Source organism: Brassica rapa, chromosome A03 (assembly GCF_000309985.2).
Source record: "Brassica rapa cultivar Chiifu-401-42 chromosome A03, CAAS_Brap_v3.01, whole genome shotgun sequence".
NCBI classification, from domain to species: Eukaryota; Viridiplantae; Streptophyta; class Magnoliopsida; order Brassicales; family Brassicaceae; genus Brassica; species Brassica rapa.
The window spans coordinates 18707465-18729366 of NC_024797.2; the positions used below are offsets into that span (position 1 = coordinate 18707465).

Sequence of the window (21902 nt, forward strand, 5' to 3'; positions counted from 1 at the left end):
TTAAGAGAAAACATACACAAAAGACGGAGAAAACGAAAAGAGTGAATGTACATCTCCGGAAGTAGAGTATTTCGTATATACACGGGAGTAGGAATTAGGGTATTTTGGACGTAAACTTGTAAGATAATGGGCATTTTCATTCATTATAGCCCTGCCTCAATGAAATCCTATACCTTAGAAAAGTGATTAGGTCCGTCTCTAACTTCAAATATTTCGTATACATCTAATAATAACATCACTTATTGTAATTGATTTTAAATTATATATATATATATATATGTATATATATATATTTGTTTCATTTGTAGATAAGTAATTTTAAAAAGTATCATTCATTTTTGTGATGAAATTTAAGTGATGCAATTCTTTTCTTTTCTATAGTGTTATGAGCTTCTTTTTTTTAATACATTTATGGAAGCCCATCTCGATAAGACTATAAGGGAAACTATTTTATTTCATTTTTCATTGCATGCACTGCATGCAAATTAAGACCTGGACAAGAAGTTACAACCACAATACTTTGAAGATAGAGACATACGCATTCTTATTTAGACCTTATTCATGCATGCATACGTAAGCATACACGTTAATGGCCATGACGCAAAACATAAAACAACAGAAGGGAAACACACACCGTAACCAAACCAAGAAGGAATACTTGGTTTGAAACCAGTTAGATGAGCCTAAAGAGGCCATTGACGAATTGCAAGATGTTGATGCCGCCGGTAACGATGGTTCCTGCGAGATTTAACGGTGCCGTGAGGAGTCCGTTGGTAGGGAGGCTTGCGTTGCATGTGGAGAGAGGGGCCGTGACAATGGCCCTACAACCGGAGTTAAGGAGTGTGGAAAGAAGCGAGATCGGAAGTACTGTACTGGAAGGAAACGAGAATACTCCATTAGCTCCCGTAGTCGTAGTTGTAACATTTTGCCCAGCACACTGAAGCAAAACGGGCACACCTGTTTTTTGTTTGCATGTTTAGTTAGATAAACAAATATTTTGTATACATTTTAACAGTTATTTGTATAGATATATATATCGGGGTTGATTGGTAGTTGTTGTAAGTGCTGTCCACAGCCTATTTATTTCTACAACACCAAATTCAGAGCAATCAAGCTTTATTTTTTTTTTTTTGAAACCACAACTCTTAAAATAACTTACAGCTGTACAAGTGTTCTCTGCAGAACCAAATATTCAAAGCAATTGTTTAATGCTTTCCATAAAATTCTACAACAATAAAATATAAAATCAGAGCAAAAAATCTACAAATTTTTTTCTACAGCAAAAATTTTAAAGCTACAGCCATTACCAATCGGATCCATCGATGAATATTTTGTATACATTCTACGAATTGAGGTGGTCAATATTATACTCACATATACACATTATTTCGTGAATATTATATTGGTCCCTACGTTCTCCATATATAGGTAGCTTAATTTATACTTTCAAATCTAAAAATTTGAGCGTATAAACATGTTTTACCAGATTTTCGTATAAACATGTTTTACCAGATTTTACTAATATCAGTTTAGCTGGTTGAAAATAATTATGTAGCTATTTGCAGAAAATATAAAATAAATTCGAAACCATAGTTTTGTCTAAGTGATGCATCTATAACTATCACCTACGGTTTGCAGAATCGTTTCAATTTTTTTTGGCCGGGTTATAGAGAAAGCAAAAGTATAGAATTAAAAGTTTAAAACCTACCGGCGAAAGGAGGGATGGAAGTGGTATTGGTAGAGACGCTACCATTGGTAGAGCACGTAACAAGCCCTTGTATATTGACGACAGTAGCCCCGCCAAGAAGCCCACTAATTTGAGCGTTAGCCATTGGATACACCACAAAGAGACACATCAAGATCAGTGAGAAGGCCATGTTTTTGTTCTTGATGAGCATTGCCATGTTGTTAGGATTATTAAAGCTGAAGTGTTGAAACTAAAGAGTAGATTTTCTTTTGTTTGTGTTGCTATTGGTTTTGGATGTGGTTAAGTGCTTCCCTTGCAGCTCTATTTATAGAACAAGATTCATAGATCTCTCCCTCCAATTTACTTGGATATTTTATATTTATATTTAAAAGAGGTTTGATCGTGAATCCTAAATATATAAATTCAACTGTAGGACAAACAATCTATTTTATATTACTTTCACATTAATTATACAATTTATTCAAGAAGAGTTATACAAGAATATCTATGTAACTTCCAAGGAATGTTTTTTTTTGGAACATCGAAGGAATATCCTAAGATTAGTCGGGTGTAATTAATGTGTAAGAGCATGATTAATGCAGATTTTTTAGGGTGAGGTTCTTAGCGTAATATAAGATACGTCTTTTAGCTTTTAACTAAGAAAACCTAAGAGACGTCTCTTATATATCTCTTATTTAAAAGACGTTTTCTATTTTTTCTTAGTTAAAAACTAAAAGACGTATCTTATATTGCGTTAAGAATTCCACCCTAAGATCCACATTAATCATGCTCTAACGATGCTTCGAGCACTAGCTTTGACTTTTTTACCCACTATAAACTGGATACTAGATTTTGACCCGCTCAACCGTGCAGGTTTTTTAATTTTATATTTAAATATTTTAGTTTATACTCTCTCTTGATACAAATATATGATGTTTAAGGTTGTTCACAAATATTAAAAAAAATTAAATATTTACTTTTATCTATTACTTTTTGGTTTTTCTTTTAGTTAGATGATATTTTAAAATATTTATTTGTATTCAAATAAAAATATAAAATATTATAATTAATTTATGTAAAATTTTGTCCAAATTAAAAAATCGCGCATGAAAAATTCTTTAATATATATATATATATATATATATATATATATTAAGCGATTTATTATAAAAACAGTATATGGTTGAATCTATAGTATTGTATTTTAAAATATTATATATTTATCAATACATGTTTGTTAACAATATACCTATATAAATATTGATACATGTATGATATAATTAATAATAATAACATTTATTATGCAAATACAATAGTCTTTGGATTTTTAATATTTGATTCAATTTTATTATTTGCAAGGTAAGAAAATAAAATCGAATCAAATATTAAAAATCCTAAAACTATTGTATTTTCATAATAAATGTTATTATTATTATTATTAATTAGATAATATACAAGTATAAACTCTAGAATAATTAAATGTTATTATTATTAAGTAGATTATAAATGGTTATATGCAAATATAATTATATATTGACGGAATATTATATTTTTGAAATTATCCATATCATATAATATTTGATGGAATAAAAATAGAATTAAATAGGTTGTTAGGATTTTATCACGAAAATACAAAAAAAAATATAAACAGTTTTCTATGGATGATCCATTTAAAATATCACACATGTAAGAAGTCATGACTTTTATTTTAATTATATAGATACAGCTTAATATGATTGAACAACGGTAACCTTAGAGCATGATTAATGGGGGATTCTTAGAGTGGAGTTCTTAGCGGAATATAAGAAACCGTCTCTTAAGAAAAAGAAACGGTTTTTTATATTTCATTAAGAACTCCACTCTAAAAATCCCCCATTAATCATGATCTTATTTGGCAACAGGTTCTTGTGCAGTTTGGAAGGAGACATATGTTCCGAGAATTGCAGGATATGGTTGATTGGATGCTCTCTAGGTCTGATCATTTAGCGCAACTCTTAAAAGGCTTACGATCCAGACAACTGTCTTCCACATCTGGAAAGAGAGGAACAGTTGGCTCCAGAGCTCCACTTGCACCTCCCATACAGCAGTTTTCAAACATATTGATTGCAGTGTTAATTGTTAAAGACTCCATCCTTGCACGTATCAACATAAGGAAATTCAAGGATCTCTTTTCCCAATGGTTCATGTTTGAATAAGTTGTTCATTCACCGTTAATTTTCTGGTTATTTATAAGCTTTTTTCACCTTTTTTTGGTCTTTTATGAGGTTGATTAGTAAGTGCTGTGATTTCGTTTTTTGACTGTAGATATATTGCTGTGGTTTTTATTGCTTTGGCTTTAGACTTTTAATTTTTAAAAATCTTTAAATTTGGGCTGTAAATTTTTGTCTCTGCAGAGAAATTGTAAAGACATAAATTCAAAGAAGTTTTATGGATTTTATAAAATGGCTGTGAACTTTAAAAAAAATAGAAATCAAGATTGGTATAAATTTAGTGCTCTAGAAAAAAAATGAGGCTGTAGAGAACACTCACAGCCACTACCAATCACACCCTATAACTCTTAGCTCCACCAAATTTTTGTATTGAAACCATTTCAGTTTTTGGTAAATAAAATTCACATTTTATCTAAAAGAATATGATTGAACAAAGTAACTATTTGTAAAAAAAAAAAAAAAAGAACAACAAAGTAACGTATCTTCCATAATATTTAAACCAAGAATTCTTGATTTCTAGTATACCAAAATAATTGTACGATAACTGTCGATAAACATCATATATATCGAATGTAATGGTTTTCTTACTGATCCTTTTTGGTTGTGTAAGTTTTGAGAGAAGATTAAAAACGTAACTAAACTACTAATATGATAGCATAATCATAGCAGAAAAAAACTTTATATTTTATGATAAAACAGCTAAAAGAACTCGTGGTGTGACTCCTGGGTGGTTGTAACTGTCAAACCCCCCTAATCATAGGGATAGAGGGGGCCGGGGGTAAACAAATCAAACTTGCACAACGCAGGCTCTTGATAATAGGGAAAGAATAGCAAATCCACCATCAGCTTGTGTTGTAGATTGGTCCATGAACCTATTTTTAATCGTGGACTTTGAGGTAGATCACTCGTTTTGTTAGCCATCACAAAAGTGATACATACGTAACTGTGAATGTATCTTGTCAATGAAACGACACGGGACCAGATCGTCCGTAGGTTGTCGCAGGATACATAAAATCTTAGTTTTAAATGAATCTCCACGGAACCAGAAAAACGATCCCTACACGATCAAGTTGTCCACTTGGTAACGGTGAGTACCTGCTCAATAAGTGTTTGGTAGATTTCAAAAACCCTAAAGAAAAATCACTCGGGAGTTGAGAGATTACATATAGAACCAAGAAAGTCAGGTAATTTACTACAAGCAAGATTTTTGAAATATTTCTTCTTACCATCAAGGGTTATAGTATATTTTGAACTTGTTCTGGACAAAATTGGGCTTATCCCATTTAACCCGCTACGCCTATGGGCTTGTCCATAACCCTGACCGCACTATTATATTTTGGATGCATACTACCCATAGAGAGTTCCACCCATTTGATGCCACATTAAAACTAAGGGGGTTATTGGGAGATGAATTTGTATAGAGTTTATGAATTTTAAGAATTGATTGATTTAATAAAGTTATGTAGATTGTGAAAATTTATATAGATTGACTTATGAAATTTGACCATGTCTTTTTTGGATTGGTATAGATTTTCATGAATTTGTATTACCTCTTTTCTATCATTCTTTTTTTTTGTAAAGTAAATATATAATTTAATTTTTCCTAAATCATATAGCATGATTATTTATTTTTCTTTTAAAATTAAAATTATAATAATAGTGATACATAAAAAATTGGGCAATTCTCTTAATTAGTTTCTTTTTGTCACAAAAAAGCACTCAAAGAGAAAAATGACTAGAAAATATTTCATTAAAAATACAGAAGACTATTTTATCTTTTTTTTTATAGATATATAAATAATAAAAATAAAAATAATAAAAAGTTTTTAGTTATTTATTTCGAATTATATGTTTCTAAATTCGGTCTTTTTATAAAATTTTTAAATAAACTTTTGAATTTTCTTTGTAAATTTTATTGTCAAATGTTCCTTTTAAATTCAAAAATGTAACAATATATAAAATGTAATGAATTATAGTTTTAGACATATAATTTGGATTTAAAGTGCAATAGATATTTGGTAAGTATAACTATTTTGTTTTCTAGTTTTTTTTATCACATAGATTTTGAAAATCACATTGACACATGATATTTTAAAAATTGAGTCATATGAATAAAAATGAATAGAATTCATATCTCAATAACACTAGATTGAGTTAGAATAAGAGAATCGATAATAACTAAACTTTTTGAATAACAAAGAATTTGAATGGATTTTGAAAATTCTTAAACCAATAACAATTGGATCTATTAAGATTTTTGAAATCCAATAACCAATAACAATGGAATCTCAAAATTTTTAAAGTTCATGAAAATTCATTTACCAATAATCTCCCTCTAACTGTATTTGAAATTTAGAAATGGGTATGTTTGTATGTTGAATTCATGTCATGCACTCATGCTTAGTTTTGTCATTCCTTTATATTACTTTTTAGTTGGTGTTAAATTTTGCACTTTGCAGGATATTTCTAGGCGTTTGCTTCATTGTTCTGTTGGCTATTGGAGAAGACTACTTTCGATCTTCAGGGCCTCTTGCAAATTTAATCAATCGTAAAAATCGTGGCTTATTTAGATGATTATCTTTTTAGGTATTATGTCTCTTATATCATTGTAAGTAAGTTGTAAGATCGTGTAAGAAAAGTTGTTAGATCATATTCTTGTAATATACAATTTTCGAATTGTAATTGAACTACTAAACTGTTCCCAAAAAGTTGTAAACTCTTTCGATCTTTGTGATCCAATAACTAGACACCAGGATGATTCGGTTTTACCAGATGCTTTAGTACTGGAACAGCTTTACCAGATGCTTCGGTTTATAGAAGACTAGTGGGAAGACTGTTGTATCTCACTCATACTAGACCGGACATTACGTATGCGGTCCACAAGCTTAGCCAGTACATGTCTGTACCAACTGATGCTCATCTCCAGGCAGCTTATAGAGTTTTGAGATATTTGAAGAACGATCCGAGTCAAGGTCTCTTCTACTCTGCATCGTCTGCGATGAAGCTAACAGCGTATTCTAATGCTGATTGGGCTGCGTGTCCAGACTCGCGTCAGTCCATTACTGGATATTGTGTATTCTTGGGTGATTCTTTGGTTTCTTGGCGTGCAAAGAAACAACAAACTGTCTCCAGAAGTAGCTCTGAGGCGGAGTACAAAGCTATGGCAGATGCAACCTGTAAACTGATTTGGTTAACAACGGTGTTGGGTGAAATGCATTGCTCGTCATTGTCTCCGGCTACTCTATTCTGTGACAATCAGTCTGCCTTATACATCGCTTCTAACCCTGTTTATCATGAACGCACGAAGCATATAGAGATCGATTGTCATGTGGTGAGAGAGCGCTTAAAGACTGGTTTTTTGAAGACACTTCATTTAAAGTCCGAGTTGCAGATAGCTGACGTGCTTATCAAGGCAGTGCAACCGGGGCTTTTCAAGAATCTGATTGACAAGATAGGAATACACAGCTTGTACATTCCATATTGAGGGGAGAGTATTAGATTATATGAACCAACCGATTAAGGTTTCCTTTTGCCTAACCATCGGTTTAGCTTCCTATCACTAAACCAAGTGTATATATATCTTAGAACAGAGAGTTGTAACTATTAACTTGAGCATTTGATATGAATAACAAACTCTTTTTACTCTGAGCTCAAGTACACTAATAGAGTGCTCGCTCAATATTATTGTTTTAAAGCTTTCGAACCCCTAAGAAAGTTTATCGGAAGTTTAACTATAGAACCAAGATATACTCAGGTAAATGGTAATATAACAAGACAAGATTTTGTAAATATTATTTTGATTAATACTTTTATACTGTTAAAGAAATCGTAAGTTTAATTAGTTGTGAAAATCATTGTCTTCCTAATTAGCATTATGCCAATATGTACATTTTATAGTAGATGATTATCTTATTAGCTATTACGTCTTTTATCATTCTAAATAAGTTGTACGATCATATCCTTGTATATATATACGATTTTGAAACAGTGATTGAACTACCAAGTACCAAACTAATCTCAGAAAGTTTTGAACTCTTTGAGTCTTTAATTTGTGATCTAATAACTAGATACCAGGATGATTCTAAATTAACTTGGACCATATATGTTGTGGCAAAACTCTCTCTTAAGAATAACTTTCTCGATGTTGTCAGCTGATGAAAACAAATGCATTTTCTGAACGAAACATAGTGATACGTAAAAACTTCATGAGTTATCTTGCATAACTCACAAAGTGGTAGAAAGATAGTTACTCTTTTCAGATGGGAAGCCACTGCTCGGACAGTCTTTTTACAATGCGTTCATTGATCTACCAACTCATAATATCAAACAATATATTCGTTAATCCCAACCGAGTACGTTAAGAACAAAGTGAGTAAAGGAAAGCAAAGTCCAAAACATGGTTAAATTTGAAGTAACCATATAAGAGTTCAATTGAATGGCCAAGTCATGAGAATATGGGATCACATTAACAACTTGTGGGTCTTGAAACGGTGGGGGTGGGGGTGGAGGCGGCCGCATAGGCGGTGGAGACGTGGAGGTGGATGTGGTAACGGATTAGAAACGTATAACAATGAAGTGATCGTTTTTTGTCGTCACATCACATAGGCATGCATTGGTAATAAACATGCACATGACATTCACATTTACAATCTCATAAGAGAGAATTTGCTTGGTTCCCGCAAAGAATAAAGTTGGAACGACATAAAGAAAATTTGCTTGGTTCCCGCAAAGAATAACATGCATAAACCATTTATCCAAAGAAAATAAAAAAGTAAATAAATAAGTATGAGGCACAAACTAAAAATGGTGCAAGAGGAAAAAATTATAAAATAAATAAAAGTGGACTTGATGAGTTGCAACTTTGATGTATTAAACGGGCTTCTCAACCCAATTAAGTTTATAGTTGGGACATTTATAGGCCCTAAACTTTCAAGGATTTGTCGGTGCGGCATGGCAGACAGAATATGACTGGTCTGGTCTTCGTCAAAAAAAAAAAAAACATCCCCACGTGTCTCTTTCCACAGTTTCCCCAAAATTTCTGGATTAACAATCCTCGTTATGGAATTTTATACAGATTTAAAGATTTATTTGTGCACCTTCATAACATATTTCGCTCTATCTAGATGTGAAAATATTTCTCATTTACAGAGAGATTTATACAGGACGTTGAACGTACATAGCTACCTACAATAATGGAAGGTATGAGAACGTTAAAGATGGATGTGCATAGATATAAGTAGACTGTTACTAGCAAGACGACAAAAAAAAAGTAGACTGTTACTATTGTTTTCTACTAAATGATGAGTGAACTATGGTGATCCGTTGAGAATAAAAGAAGAAGACAAATATACCAAATTTATCTATTTGTTGCGATAATAAACGTGGTATTCATATACTAAGGTGCGTATGTGTAAACAAGTCAGTTTCATGGGCCACGGTATTATTTCGAAAATGGACCGATTAAATTTAATGTTGTCTGTAAGTGAGATGTGAAGAGCTCCCTACCAATCAGACACCTCCATGCCTTATGATTTCTCTAGAATTATTAGCTTCGTTGTGATAAATGAAACTGAAGTTTCCTATATATATATATATTTTTTAGTTTCCTATATTTCACTATTCGTTACCGTCTTACTGGATCTCCCTAGTGATTATGTAGCTTTGCTAGTGGAATGGAATACTAACAACATAAAAGCATCACACGTACAAAATTCAGACCCATAGACAACATATACTATAATGTGAAAATGTTGACTAGGATTTAACTTGACTTATGAGTTTTAAATGAGAAGAATAATTAAAAAGTGTAAACAAAACGAGGTTGTTGACGAATTTGACGCGATAAGACAAAGAAGACGTTGACGAGCTTCTCTTTAGGCATGGTTCTTACTTCTTAGTAATCAAGATATTGGAGGTTAATTGAAAAGGTTTTGTTAGTTAACGGACCTAATCTCTTTATTCCATAGCGGTTCTCGTTGAAGTCGTCATTTTCAGATATTTGTAAACTGGGACAGATAGATTTATAGTAATCAAATTGGGCCCATGTTTATTCAATTAAGGACAATGTATGTCGCCATATTTGTCTCTGTCTACCCGATTCTGTCTTCGTCTTGAGTTTCTTGTAATTTCATACAAAAATTACAAAATTGAATTTTGTATTTATGTAAAACAAAAGCACCCTCAAAAAAAATATTTGTAGGAAAGAACAATATTTGTAGAAGCTTATGTAATTTCTGTAAAAAACAAGAAAATAATTAGTTGAAAGGGCCACAATATATTTTACGGGTGCAAGCTCATAAGAAATAGAAAAATAAAGGGATCAAACAGGAATAAAATAATATTTGGCCCATCCCGCTGCGTCGGTGACGTGAAGCTTCCCTGCTGGAGAAAAGCTCACATGCGTAATCTCAGCTATATTTAGGACATCAACCAACACATGTCCGAACACAATACACTTCTATATCTGTTTTCAAATTCAAATCTGCTGTCCTTTTATCTTAATTTTAAAACTATCAGATTATTAATTTTTATTTCGTTGTTAAAATCCAGAATATCTCACAATAAGACCATCTATATATCTCGATCTCTCCTTCTCCTCCTGAAGAAAATATTTTTGGAAACTTCGACGAATCGGTCTGAAGTGGGACAAGTAATCCGCCAATTTCTCCTCGGTCTCTCAGCTCATCTCGTCACTATCGGATCTAGGTCTCCTTCTCTTTCGTTTCAAGGTACAAAAACAAGTTTCAAATATTTTTCTATTTCATTCACACCAGTTTCGTTCACATTATAAAGTTCTTTTTTTGGTTTTCCTTTTTTTCATCCATCATTCATATACTCATCACTCAGTAATTCTGAGTTTAATTTCTGGGTTCGTAATAAATTCCGTGAAAATTATTTTTATTAATTTAAATGTATTCCCCCCTAAGTCACGGCATCGGAAAATAGCAAAAACACAGCTGTGTTTAAGTATATATTTTCATAAAACATTTAATTTGAATCAATGCACTATAAAGTTACCTACTTTTGACAGTATCTGAATAAAAACCATAAACCAAATTTCAAACACTTTCTGTCTCTTTAATCCTCTAATCTAGTCTCTACTTTTAATGTTTTTGACTTTTTTGTATCTATACCATGTGATTTTTGATTCGGTAATTATCCATATTATGCATTATGATTAAGCATTAAAGTATTTCCTTTATCGATTAATGAAATTAAAGTTTGTGATTTTATTATTGCAGATTTTTGGTTATTTCTGGGGACAAGGCGTTAGCTGTAATTCAATTTTTTATTAGCATTGGCTATTAAAGGTGGCACAAGCGTATGTGTTTGTGTCCTTTCCTCTCTACTGGGGACAGATCTTGTTCTTGATTACAGATTCAAGAACTAAGAGATTGTTTTCAGAACTTCGATTGTGGTCTTAATCTGGTAAGTTCATGGGGATGAGTCTCGATTTCGATGTTGATCTCGAGAAAGGAATCATTGTCTGCGACAATGTTTATACAAAGTCGCCGGAGAAGCCACTGTTACCGATGTCTCCGGATAATAAACCGGTGAAAACCGGAGAAGAAACTGTCGGTTCGTTAGGAAACGATGCAAGTCCGGTTCAATGTGCGATCAGTAAACCGGGATGGGGGAAGGAGAAACGCAAGAAATCTGCGTCGAAGCCTCCTCGACCGCCGCGTGGACCGTCGCTGGACGCAGCGGATATGAAACTGATAAGGGAGATCGCTGAACTGGCGATGCTGAAACGCGCGAGGGTCGAGCGTTTGAGAGCTTTGAAGAAATCGAGAGCGGCCAAAGCGGAGTCTGCGGCTTCTTCTCTAGGCAATGTTTTAGCCTCGATTCTCACCGCTATTTTCTTCTTCGTCCTCGTTATCCAAGGTGTGCTTTCATTTTAACCTTGCGACTGCGTTTGCGTTTTGCTATAGTTAATCTTACGTGTGTTATTACTGAAATATTCAGGATTTTCGCCAAAAGCAGCCGTTAGCTCCGGAACCGGAAAAGCCAATGGTGGTTTTGTGTCCGTTCAGTATGCGGGAAACCCGTCCGCGAGTGAACCGGGTGGAAGTTATACCGGTCCGGTTTTAGCAAGGAGATTACCAAAGTATGTTGTTGTTTCTGTCCGGTTAAGAAGAGGAATCATATTTTAATTTCTCTGAAATAATATCTAATTATATCTTTTGTACTCGCAGTTTACTAAAACCGGTTTCCGGTTTGGAGAATAGAAAGAAGATGAATAGAGTTTCACAATAAAGCGTAAACCAAAGAAATAGACCTGGACAGGTTCATCACTGGTTGACCAAACCATTTATCGGTTTACATTGTCGGTGAACCATACACTCGTACCGATAAAGTTTTTGGGCAAAACCGGCTGCTCTCTCTTCGGCTATGAAACAATAACTATAGTTTTGTAATATTCTTCTTGAAGTAAAAATAAGAGAAGTTACAAATAATAAAATTACTATTGTGTTATTAAGGGTGTGTACCTTTTTACATGTGCTACTATAGAACCGTAATACAAATTAGGATCCTATCAGTAGTAGATTGTTGTGTGTTTTTAACAGATGTAAGGAAGTCAGTGACAAAAAAAAGATGTAAACAAGTATTCAAACTTAAATGAGATCAAAACGTAAAAATATGAAATCATCATTATTGGTATAGTTTTTTAAAAATATTTGAAATCACATGCAAGTGATGCTTGGAGTTGAAATTCGAAATCAATTATTTAAATAACATATATTTGGAAACAGAATCCATGTGGCTGTATCTAGACACTCCCACTAAGCATAGAGACCACTTTTAATGCTGTGCGAAATTAATTGAACATGTGATTTCACGTGTGTGTATATATCAAACGTCTATTATTTCTGTTGCGTTGCTGTCTTCGGATGCTTCGTGGTAGGGGTGGGTACTTTATCCGATATCCGAAGTGGCACCCGAACCCGATCCGAAAAACCCGAACTGAAATCCGAACCGAAGTAGCAAAATACCCGAACGGAGATTGAATAAGGAGAGATTGGATACCCGAACCCGAACGGATAATACCCGAACCCGAATGGATATCCGAAGATAACCGAACATATGTATAATTAACCTTATATTTCTAGTTTATATCTCTTATTTTATATAAAATATTTATATTGATACTACACATACTTTAAGTTCATATGATATACATACAATTACGGAAAAAATGATTTGCTACTCACTTAAAATGCATGTCAAGTTTTTTATTTAAAAAATTAACAAAAAGTTACATCCAAAATTAAAAAAAAAACTAAATTAATGTCTTTTTAGTTTTAAAATATTATGTCTAAATTTATTAACCATTCAATCTATTAAAAATAAAAAAATTAGTTAACTGAAAGTTATATTTTTAAATACAACAAACTTGAGAAATGAAAATTTTAATTTTTTTATTCAAAATCTAAATATCCGAACCCGATCTGAAATAACCGAATCCGAACTAAAAATACCCGAACCCAACCCGAAGTACAGAAATACCCGAACGGGTTCTAGACCTCTATACCGAAATACCCGAAAATCCGAAATACCCGATCCGAACCCGAACGGGTACCCGAACGCCCACCCCTACTTCGTGGTCCCAATATTAAAACCCCAACTCCTAGTTTTTTTGTTGTTGATAGTTTTAAGTCACCATATATACTCCCCAACTAAATAAATTTTAAAAATGTAAGACTACTGCTGTAACAGAAACATACAATTTCTATAGTGAATTACTTAATTATGGTAAATATAAAATTGTTCGTGTCGTTCGCCTGTGTCGGAGATCCCCTCTTCCCCTTCCCTCGTTTTCCTTTTGCCCCTTGGTGGTCCTCTTCTCCTCTCCCGATATGCTCGGGGCTCTGGGGGTCGTAACCGTCCATGTATCTTAGATCCAGCCGGCGGATCTGGTTGCTTGTGGCGCGTTCCGGTTCTTTGGAGTCACGGCGAGGGTTTCTGGCGCGAGGACTTTCTGTGGGGTCGGTTTTTAGGGTTTGTGGTCGGCGCTCCGTAAGTTTTCTTCGATTTCGGCTCGCCTGCTGAAGGTGGTGGCGCGTGGAGCGGTTTGCAGCGTCTTTTCACTCAGGTCTGGTGTCACGTGCTTCACCTTCCCATTTATCTCTCAGATCTGAGTGATTTTGGAGAGGGTCCAGTAGCGGTGTGCTTCCTTCTCGGGGGGTCCTGAGGGTTGCCCCGTTCTCTTGTTTCTCTCTCATGGGGGACTGCTTTGGAGTATCTCTTCCAAATCCAGGTGTGCTCGGTGTCCTGAAGTCGTCGTGTGTCAGCTTCTGGTTCTCCGGCTTTAGTGCTTGTAGGCGACAGGTCTTTAGGTGTTGTTTGCGTCTATGCATCCAGTGCTTCTAGGCTTTAAGCCTGCTCCTCCATTCGTGAGCTCGCTTCTCGTCCTCTCAGTTCTTCTTGGGCTCTGTTATGGGTCTGGTCTCCTGCTCTCCGCTGCTGTTGGTTTCGTGTCACCGAAAGCTGCAGTCTTTGGGTAAGAAGTTGCTGTCCTCTGGTTCTCAGTTGTAGCGCGGGTTCGGGTTTGGTGTTCTTCTGTTGAGTCGACAGGTTTATACTTCCCGGTGTCATCTCGTGGTCAAGTTGCTCCATCCCTGTGGCGTCTTAGTTTCCGCTTGGTTCTTTGCGTCAGGAGTAGTTGGCTTTCTTCTTTGCAGGTAGTGATTGGTTCTGTCTGGTTGCTATCACCTTGCCCGTTTTTTTGCTGCGGGAGCTGGAGACAGAAGCTCTCTCCTTCACTGGTGGTGTGGAGCCTACCCAAGAGTGAACTTCCGCTTACATTTACGGTCTGCGCATTGTAGGTTTCAAGTCTTTGGAGTTTGGAGTTTGGCTTGGGTGATCGCCAGTACGGACTTCGATGGAATGGTCTCGGTTTTGGTATGTGCTCTTTCCTCGCCGCCAATTCGGTCTGTGCTCTTCTCTGGCCGCTGTGACAGCTAAGGCCAGGAAACCTTAGTACGTATTGGTTCTCAGCCTCCCCGTTGGCTCCTCTCTTTATTGTTGGTGTTGGGTTCTCTTGTGATTGTTTTCTTGTTGATTACCTTTACCAGTGGTAGAAAGCTCAAAGGCTTTGGTTTAGTACCTTTTTTAGGGTAAGAATTGGTGTGTCAATTTGAGCTTATGTGCTCCTTTCCCTGTATTTCATTTCTTGTTTGTATGCTGTTCCTATTAAAATTTATGAAAATCCTTTAACAAAGAAAAAAAAAAATTGTTCGTGTCAATAATTTACAAATATATAATTATTACTTGGGAAAGAAACAGAGATTCTTAACGACTGTTCATTAGAGATTTAATCACAGAAATGGCCACGTCGCAAAGATTCTTAACCAGCTGGTTCCTAGCCGTAAGAGCCACCGAGCTTTCATCGTCGGCCATGGTACTATTGATCCGTTTCTGGCAAGAATCAGTTTGTTTCTCGGCGTCACCGAGAACATACTTCGCGAATCCAAACTCCCCTCGCTGCATTGCCTCGATCGCCTGAGGAATGTTGAACCGGACCACCGGCCGGTACATCTCAGCGCACTGAGCCAGCGCTCGCTCCGCAGCTGGATCTTTAGAATGTCTGATCAGCGATTGGATATAACCTAAGTTATCGGTCATGTTACCGAGCACAACGTTGGCCATTGCGGAGGCTAGAGATTTGGGATCAGAGGGTGAGGGAATGAGAGGGCGGAGAGAGGCTTCGCAGAGGTCGCAAAACGGCGTCTCTTTGCAGACTGTGTCTATTAGGTCGTCGGAGGAATGAGCTTGCAACGGTAGGAGCAGCAGGAGAAAGAGGTATAGAGACGGTTGTGATGTGACGGCGGAGGATTTCTTCATCGTCGGCGAAGGTGAATTTTGAAAAGAAAGTGAGAAGAATATTGATGTGTAATAACTTTAAATTAATACTTGTGTGTTGTGAGTGCTACTAGCTACCTATGTTTCTAGACTTATATAGTTGATGTTTAAATTTGTTATATACTACATATTAGTAAACGTTAAAAGCTACAACTCCTAGTTTTTCTTTTAGTATCCAAGACGGATGCTTTTTACGTGCCGTCACAATGTCACATATGATTCGTTTTATATCGATATGAAGCTTAGATAGATTTGCTTACTAGTGATTATTAGGTCTATGTAGTTGTTCTTACAATTTTACCCGTGGCAAACTTTGTTGAGTATATAAACTTTGTTGTGAGTATATATTAGTATGGCATGGCATACGTATATTGACTAATCAATATTTAATTTTCATATACGTAAACATGGATATATGGTGGTTGTTGGCCAAAAAAAGAAAGAAAGAAAAGTAGAGGTTGTGTGGTATACTGGTATTGGTGAATATGTTAGGCCCTTTGTGAGTCGGTCCACATGAAACGAAGATACCATGATACATTTCACACTATACTACCTTTTCATCTGATTTAAATATTTTTTACTTATTAACAGAAGTATATATTGTGGGGCTGCCTTCTCTAGTCAGTCTGCCTCGTGAATGTTGGTGTATCCCGTGAATGTTGGTATTACCAGTTTAGCAGAAATCAAGGTACGAGAACGACCTTAATTGACTCTGTTTATCCGGTTAAAGTAAAGTAAAGTCTAGATCGATGGTTTTATCAATTTAATTATCACTTCCATAACATATTTATATATATATATATATATATACTATTATTTGTGAAGTAAATTTTTGAAATCGAACTCTCACGTTAAAAGTTAGAGTGGTTAATATCGTTTATACCCTTATGAATAAAATCTATAAATTAACTAAAACATAAAAACAAATTTAAAATTATTTGGTTAGATAAGTTATTATTAATAATAAAACAACTTATCCAAAATCAGAAAGATATATTTTAAAATAAAAGATAATTCCAATATATTTTGTGTTGTTATCCGAAAACATATTTTAATAAAAAATTTAAATACTAAAAATTTATAACTAAAAACACACAGAAAACATATAACTTAATATTATTCAAAAAATATTAATCATATTTTATACTCAAATATTAATTTTAATAAATAATTTTAGATAATTTTTATTACATGTCAATATAAAAAAAATTTAGTTGAGGGGTTTTAACGTTAAAATCCCATAAATCTTCTATCTTTTACTATATTATATTAAAATAAATATAAATTCATGTATATAGTTTTATGTATATTTTTATGTATATATAAATGTTTTTAGGATTATCTTACATAATAATAGATATTTTATTAAAATGAAAAACTTTAGCGTATATAGAAAATTTAATATTAAATTAATTATTAAATATTTAAAAAGCATGAAAATAACTTATTCAAATTTTTTTGAATTGATAATATATTTCTTTACAAAATTTTATAAAATTATTAAGCCCGCAAGTGCGGGCAAAACACCTAGTTTTTCTAGTAAGATAACAGCTTTGAGGAATATTTTTGTTATTGTTATTTTAATACATTTTAAAAAGGATTGTTCAGAGAAACATTCGGACGATGGCTCTGGTTACATCACAGATCTTGACCATTTTCTGGGTCAAATCGGTTAAAGGAGATTGGTCTTTGGGAAACCCTCCTTCGCAGACGGAGGCTTCAAGGCCAGCGTCGACAATTGCATCCTCGGCGAGCTTAGGGTTTCCTTTTATAGCAATAATGGCTGTGTGGACGTCGGCCTCTACGATCGTCTTGTATCTTAGATTACATTCATCCAACACGCGCTTAAAGCATCGGTTTAGTTTTGTACGCCACGTTGATCTGCCCGATAATCTCTGTCCCAAGCGCCTACAACATTCAACACCAGAGTCTGGTAATTATCGTCAGAAGTCTTGGGTATAATGAGATGAAACATCCACCTATTACTCTCATAGTACTTGTATGTATATATTTTCGGTTCCAAAATAACTATAAAAATTATATGTTTGTTTTTAATAGTTTCAGTCTCCAACCGGTTCTGTAATCACCCTATGTAACTTTATATTGTTACAAAATCAAAGCCATAAAATACTATCTGATAAAAAAAAAGATTATGTAAGAGAGACCTTGATTTTGTCGACGAGGATGAGACCGAGGCCGACGATGTCAGCTGAGGAACTACGTGGATCGGAGTTGAGGAGAGAGAGACAAAGAGTGTAGTCAGGTGTCTCTTTGCATGTCTACAATATTTCCCACAGTTCTCATCATCATAGCCATCGTCACTATTATCATCATTTTTATCATTTTCATCTTTTAAAATCTTTGGAACTTCAGATGTATAGTTAATGAATCTTCCTAATCGCAGAAGTGTATATATATATATATATATATATATGTTTTCGGTGAGACTAGTTATGATTATGAATCTTATTATCCTAAAACATTTTTTTTTGCTTTGATAGTATAAAATACAAGTAGTTTTTGAAGTTAAGTTTGAAGTTTTGCTTTTGAATAATAACACCTTTAAATTTTAAAATTAGAATTTTGAAAATTTCATAATAGAGTGTTTTTTTGGAGATGCTCTTATGTTGATGTGTGTTGTTTGTCCATACATAATTAGTTTATAGTTTTGTATTTAAGAAAATTGTGGTGACTTGTTTCTTAAGTCTTTGGGACCTATATAATGTTGCTATGAAGCAAATTAGTACCAAAGAATAGAGATGTGTAAAAGAATAAAGATAGTGCATGAAAATAAAACAGACTAACATCTTGATAGAAAAAAAATAAAGATAGTGCATTAAACTTATCACTAGTAAAAATGTCAAAATACAAAAGAAGAAAAGACCACAGAGTTTGAGTTGATCAAGATTCAAGAGTAATACGATCTTAGTGCAAGGGATGTGAAAGCTCCAGAACAAAGAAGAGATAAATATTGAGTATTGCAGATTGACTGAAAAATGAAAACAATGTAATTGTTCATATTCTTTTTTCCCCTTTGGTCTCATTGCTTGATTTGGGCTAAGCTTGGAACATATGAGCACCCAAATAGACGATGATATTCTACAGATTCTCCGAGGTCTACTTGTCTGAAATATCCACCCTCTCCAATGACATAAGCTATGTTGAGAGTGAAACGCATATCTGTGTCTTTATCAAAAACCACAACGACTCTCTTCTCTTCGTCAAGGAAGAAACTTCCTTGTGACATTCCAAACTGAAAATCTAAGAATGGTTCCATATTCACTGCTAAGAACAACTTGTTCCACGAAACCTCTTCAGGCTCAATCTTGGTTGTAACCCAAATCTCCATACGCAACAAGTAATCAACATTAAATAACACGGCAAGCTGCTCCTCTCGAACACTAGAAAGAGTTACCGTACATTCAAACCCAGTGTGAAAGGGCAGGCTAAGACGCGGACCAAATCTTTCGGTTGTAAAGTCGAACAAATAAAGAAATCAGCAACCTCGAATGGTTCTCCAACTGCTGGTTTAGCTGGATACCTTTCTCGAGAAAACCAATAAGTATTTCCCTTGAGAGACACGCCACGTGCATAAAAATCTATATGCCAGTCGGAAGCGACATCAAGAACCCTCCACGAATTAGAGCTTAAGTCGTAGATTTCATATGATACAACAGTACATCAATTATCTTGCATCAAAAAAAAAAGGAAGGAAATTTACTTTAAACACACACACAAAACGATAATCTTTTCTTTTTAAACAATAGATTATTCGAAATGAGAAATTCTCTATGTTGTTGTTGTTGTTATTGTTCGTGTGAATGTGTTTTGTCTATACGGAAGAAGTGGGTTTTTAAATCTTTTTCGAAATTAAATAATGACATAAACGTGTGCCATTGATTCATACAATTATTTTGAATACATTTCGGTTTCAATTGGTGGCTACAGGAAAAAAAATGATGATGAATTTGTTGTTCTTCAAAATTGATACCAATTAAGTTGATTTTTTTTGTCAAATTAAAAACACATGGACCCTACTACTTTCCTCTAGTTCCTCATATATTGATGAATTAATGAAAAAGTATTTTTCTCTTCTAAAATTGATAAGAATGTTTGTTCCTCCATATCTTGTTCTATTTTTCAATTCATTTCCTTCTATGAAATTTTGTTCAATTTTTTTATATTCATTTCATTCATTTTCATTGTTACCAATTGAAGCCTACGAAAGTCAATTTTGTTATTAACAAGAATATTTACGATTTATTTAATTAAATAAACCAATTAGTTGATCTGTTTTTTCCTAATGATCTTGAATCTGGTTGCTCTTCCCTAAAATTGTTAATTTGTTTCTTGAACATTATGAACTTAAATCAGAAAACAAATTTGGATTTTCTAATGCCGTTTTTGATATTTCACTTCAAAATATACCATGGCCAAGTTTCAATTGCGATTTCATGATTACATTGTTGTCTTTTCATATGTGTTCGTTCCCTTGTTGTTCCAAAACATTTGTATCTTCATGCTCAAGATGCAAACAACGAGATGGAGATTAGAAATTGCTTTTAAATCCATGAAATGTAAGTTATGAATCTCCGGTTACCTAATGTGGGGCAGTTCTTGTACATTTCAAACTTTAGTTTGAACCTCAAATATGAATTCTAAATTGCAATTCATGATACCTCCCTTCAAAAGTTTCTTCTAGTTGTTGTCAAAGATCTTTGACTTTCTATAATCTCAATTATAAGGCAATACTATAACATTTTTAATGCTCTCAGCTAGCTTTTTCTTAAATAGTTAACTGTTGAATTTTAAAGTGAGAGTAGTGACATGAGTATTTCTATATTTGTAAACCAAATCAACAGTATTATTTGATTCCAAATATGTTCATGATGAGCATTATTATTGGCTACGAATTCAATATTAAATATTAAATATTAGAATGTCGTCGCATTGATAGACGAAAGAAACAATACGACGACGTTCTAATATTTAATTATTTTTTCTTTTTCCTTTCAAGCACGGGGACATTGCTATCATCCACTATCGTTTAGAGAAAGTCAATGGTGAAGTTGAGGCTTTGAAGGAAAAAACAAAGCATGCAAAATCAAAGTTCAAAGCAACTGATGCTGATGGGGGATCCAGAACAATTGGGTCATATAGCAGTAGCTCTGAAGATTCTGCTCCACAACAAAAGGAGGATGTAGAGGTGAAGAAGACACTGCGGGAGTTGCTAGAACCTGCCAGGATGCATCAGCTAGAAGTGCAGAGAAGAAGAACATTACACTTGTCGAATTTGTCCTATGATGTGACCGAAGATGACATGTAAGTACGTTTTATTTCAATATTCTTCTTTTTTGTTCTAGTTGTTTGATTAAAATTTATTTTATTTTTTGCAGAATGAACATTTTCAGTGGAATTGGTGGGTCCATGGACGTTAGGATTCCTTTGGGCCAAGACGGGAAATGTCGAGGCTTTGCGTTTGTCGAGTTTGATTATCCAAGATCATCTGAAGAGGTAAAACTGTTTGTTTTTTCTTTGGTGCTTTTGTTATATTAATCATGATTGATTTGATATTTTTTATTTTGTTATATGCAGGGATTGAAACTGCACCTTAAGCCAATGCTAAAGCGTTCTGTTCGTATTAGCATTGCACATCCTCGGGCTGCTGGTGTTGGTCGTGGTCGTGGTGCTCCTGGTGTTGGTCGTGGTCATGGTGTTCCTGGTGTTGGTCATGGTCGTGGTGCTCCTGGTGTTGGTCGTGGTCGTGGTGGTCGTTAGTCGTGAACAATATGGAACTTACTGTTCATATATTGGCACAGTCTTATTAGATTTTCGCTTTTTACCTGTCAGGACTTTGATCAAGGTTTTACTTTCACATTTTACATTTGTATTCTCTGTACATCGAGGGATCTTTTCTTCCAACTATTGAAACATCATTTTCTGTTTATTTTCTCTGCCTTTTGTTTAAACATACATATATAGTTAACAGTTATATATCTAAACAGAAAACGACAATAACTTGGTTTGAGATATTAGTCCAGATAACTTGCATAATATATGGGATTATATGTATAGAAATGTGTAGATTGTAATGTATTTGTTCTACTATAACATTTGTGATAGAAATACATATAATAACACAA

At 34.1% G+C, this 21902-nt stretch overlaps 5 protein-coding genes and 1 pseudogene across 6 annotated transcripts; 2 read left to right on the forward strand and 4 right to left on the reverse strand.

Moving 5' to 3' along the window:
• Positions 1–428: 428 nt before the first annotated feature.
• Positions 429–2001, reverse strand: LOC103859698. Its single transcript, XM_009137272.3, has 2 exons — positions 1709–2001; positions 429–957 (listed from the first exon to the last, which is right to left on the reverse strand). The coding sequence occupies exons 1-2, from the start codon at positions 1902–1904 to the stop codon at positions 674–676; spliced, it is 480 nt and encodes a 159-aa protein (XP_009135520.1). The 5' UTR covers positions 1905–2001; the 3' UTR covers positions 429–673.
• Positions 2002–10253: 8252 nt separating this feature from the next.
• LOC103859699 lies at positions 10254–12543 on the forward strand. Of its 2 annotated transcripts, none has more exons than XM_009137273.3 (4): positions 10254–10625; positions 11139–11781; positions 11863–12004; positions 12093–12543. In XM_009137273.3, the coding sequence occupies exons 2-4, from the start codon at positions 11334–11336 to the stop codon at positions 12151–12153; spliced, it is 651 nt and encodes a 216-aa protein (XP_009135521.1). In that variant the 5' UTR covers positions 10254–10625; positions 11139–11333; the 3' UTR covers positions 12154–12543. The 2 variants fall into 2 exon arrangements, with proteins under 2 accessions (XP_009135521.1, XP_018512578.1); XM_018657062.2 differs by lacking the exon at positions 10254–10625 and adding an exon at positions 10700–11048.
• A 2232-nt stretch (positions 12544–14775) lies between these two features.
• Positions 14776–16703, reverse strand: LOC103859700 (cell wall / vacuolar inhibitor of fructosidase 1-like). The gene has a single exon (XM_009137274.3). It carries the CDS (start codon positions 15739–15741, stop codon positions 15190–15192), a length of 552 nt encoding a protein of 183 aa, XP_009135522.1. The 5' UTR covers positions 15742–16703; the 3' UTR covers positions 14776–15189.
• Positions 16704–17318: 615 nt separating this feature from the next.
• Positions 17319–18552, reverse strand: LOC103859701 (annotated as a pseudogene).
• A 240-nt stretch (positions 18553–18792) lies between these two features.
• LOC103860184 (putative F-box protein At3g17620) lies at positions 18793–19425 on the reverse strand (the record flags this gene model as incomplete). The annotated part of the gene is given in 2 exon segments (XM_033287351.1): positions 18793–19242; positions 19245–19425. Coding segments are annotated over 2 exon segments (624 nt in total), but the record flags the coding sequence as incomplete, so codon positions are not given.
• A 672-nt stretch (positions 19426–20097) lies between these two features.
• LOC103860185 (glycine-rich RNA-binding protein 5, mitochondrial-like) lies at positions 20098–21711 on the forward strand. The gene is made up of 2 exons (XM_033288947.1): positions 20098–21273; positions 21355–21711. Exons 1-2 carry the CDS (start codon positions 21157–21159, stop codon positions 21535–21537), a joined length of 300 nt encoding a protein of 99 aa, XP_033144838.1. The 5' UTR covers positions 20098–21156; the 3' UTR covers positions 21538–21711.
• Positions 21712–21902: the final 191 nt, after the last annotated feature.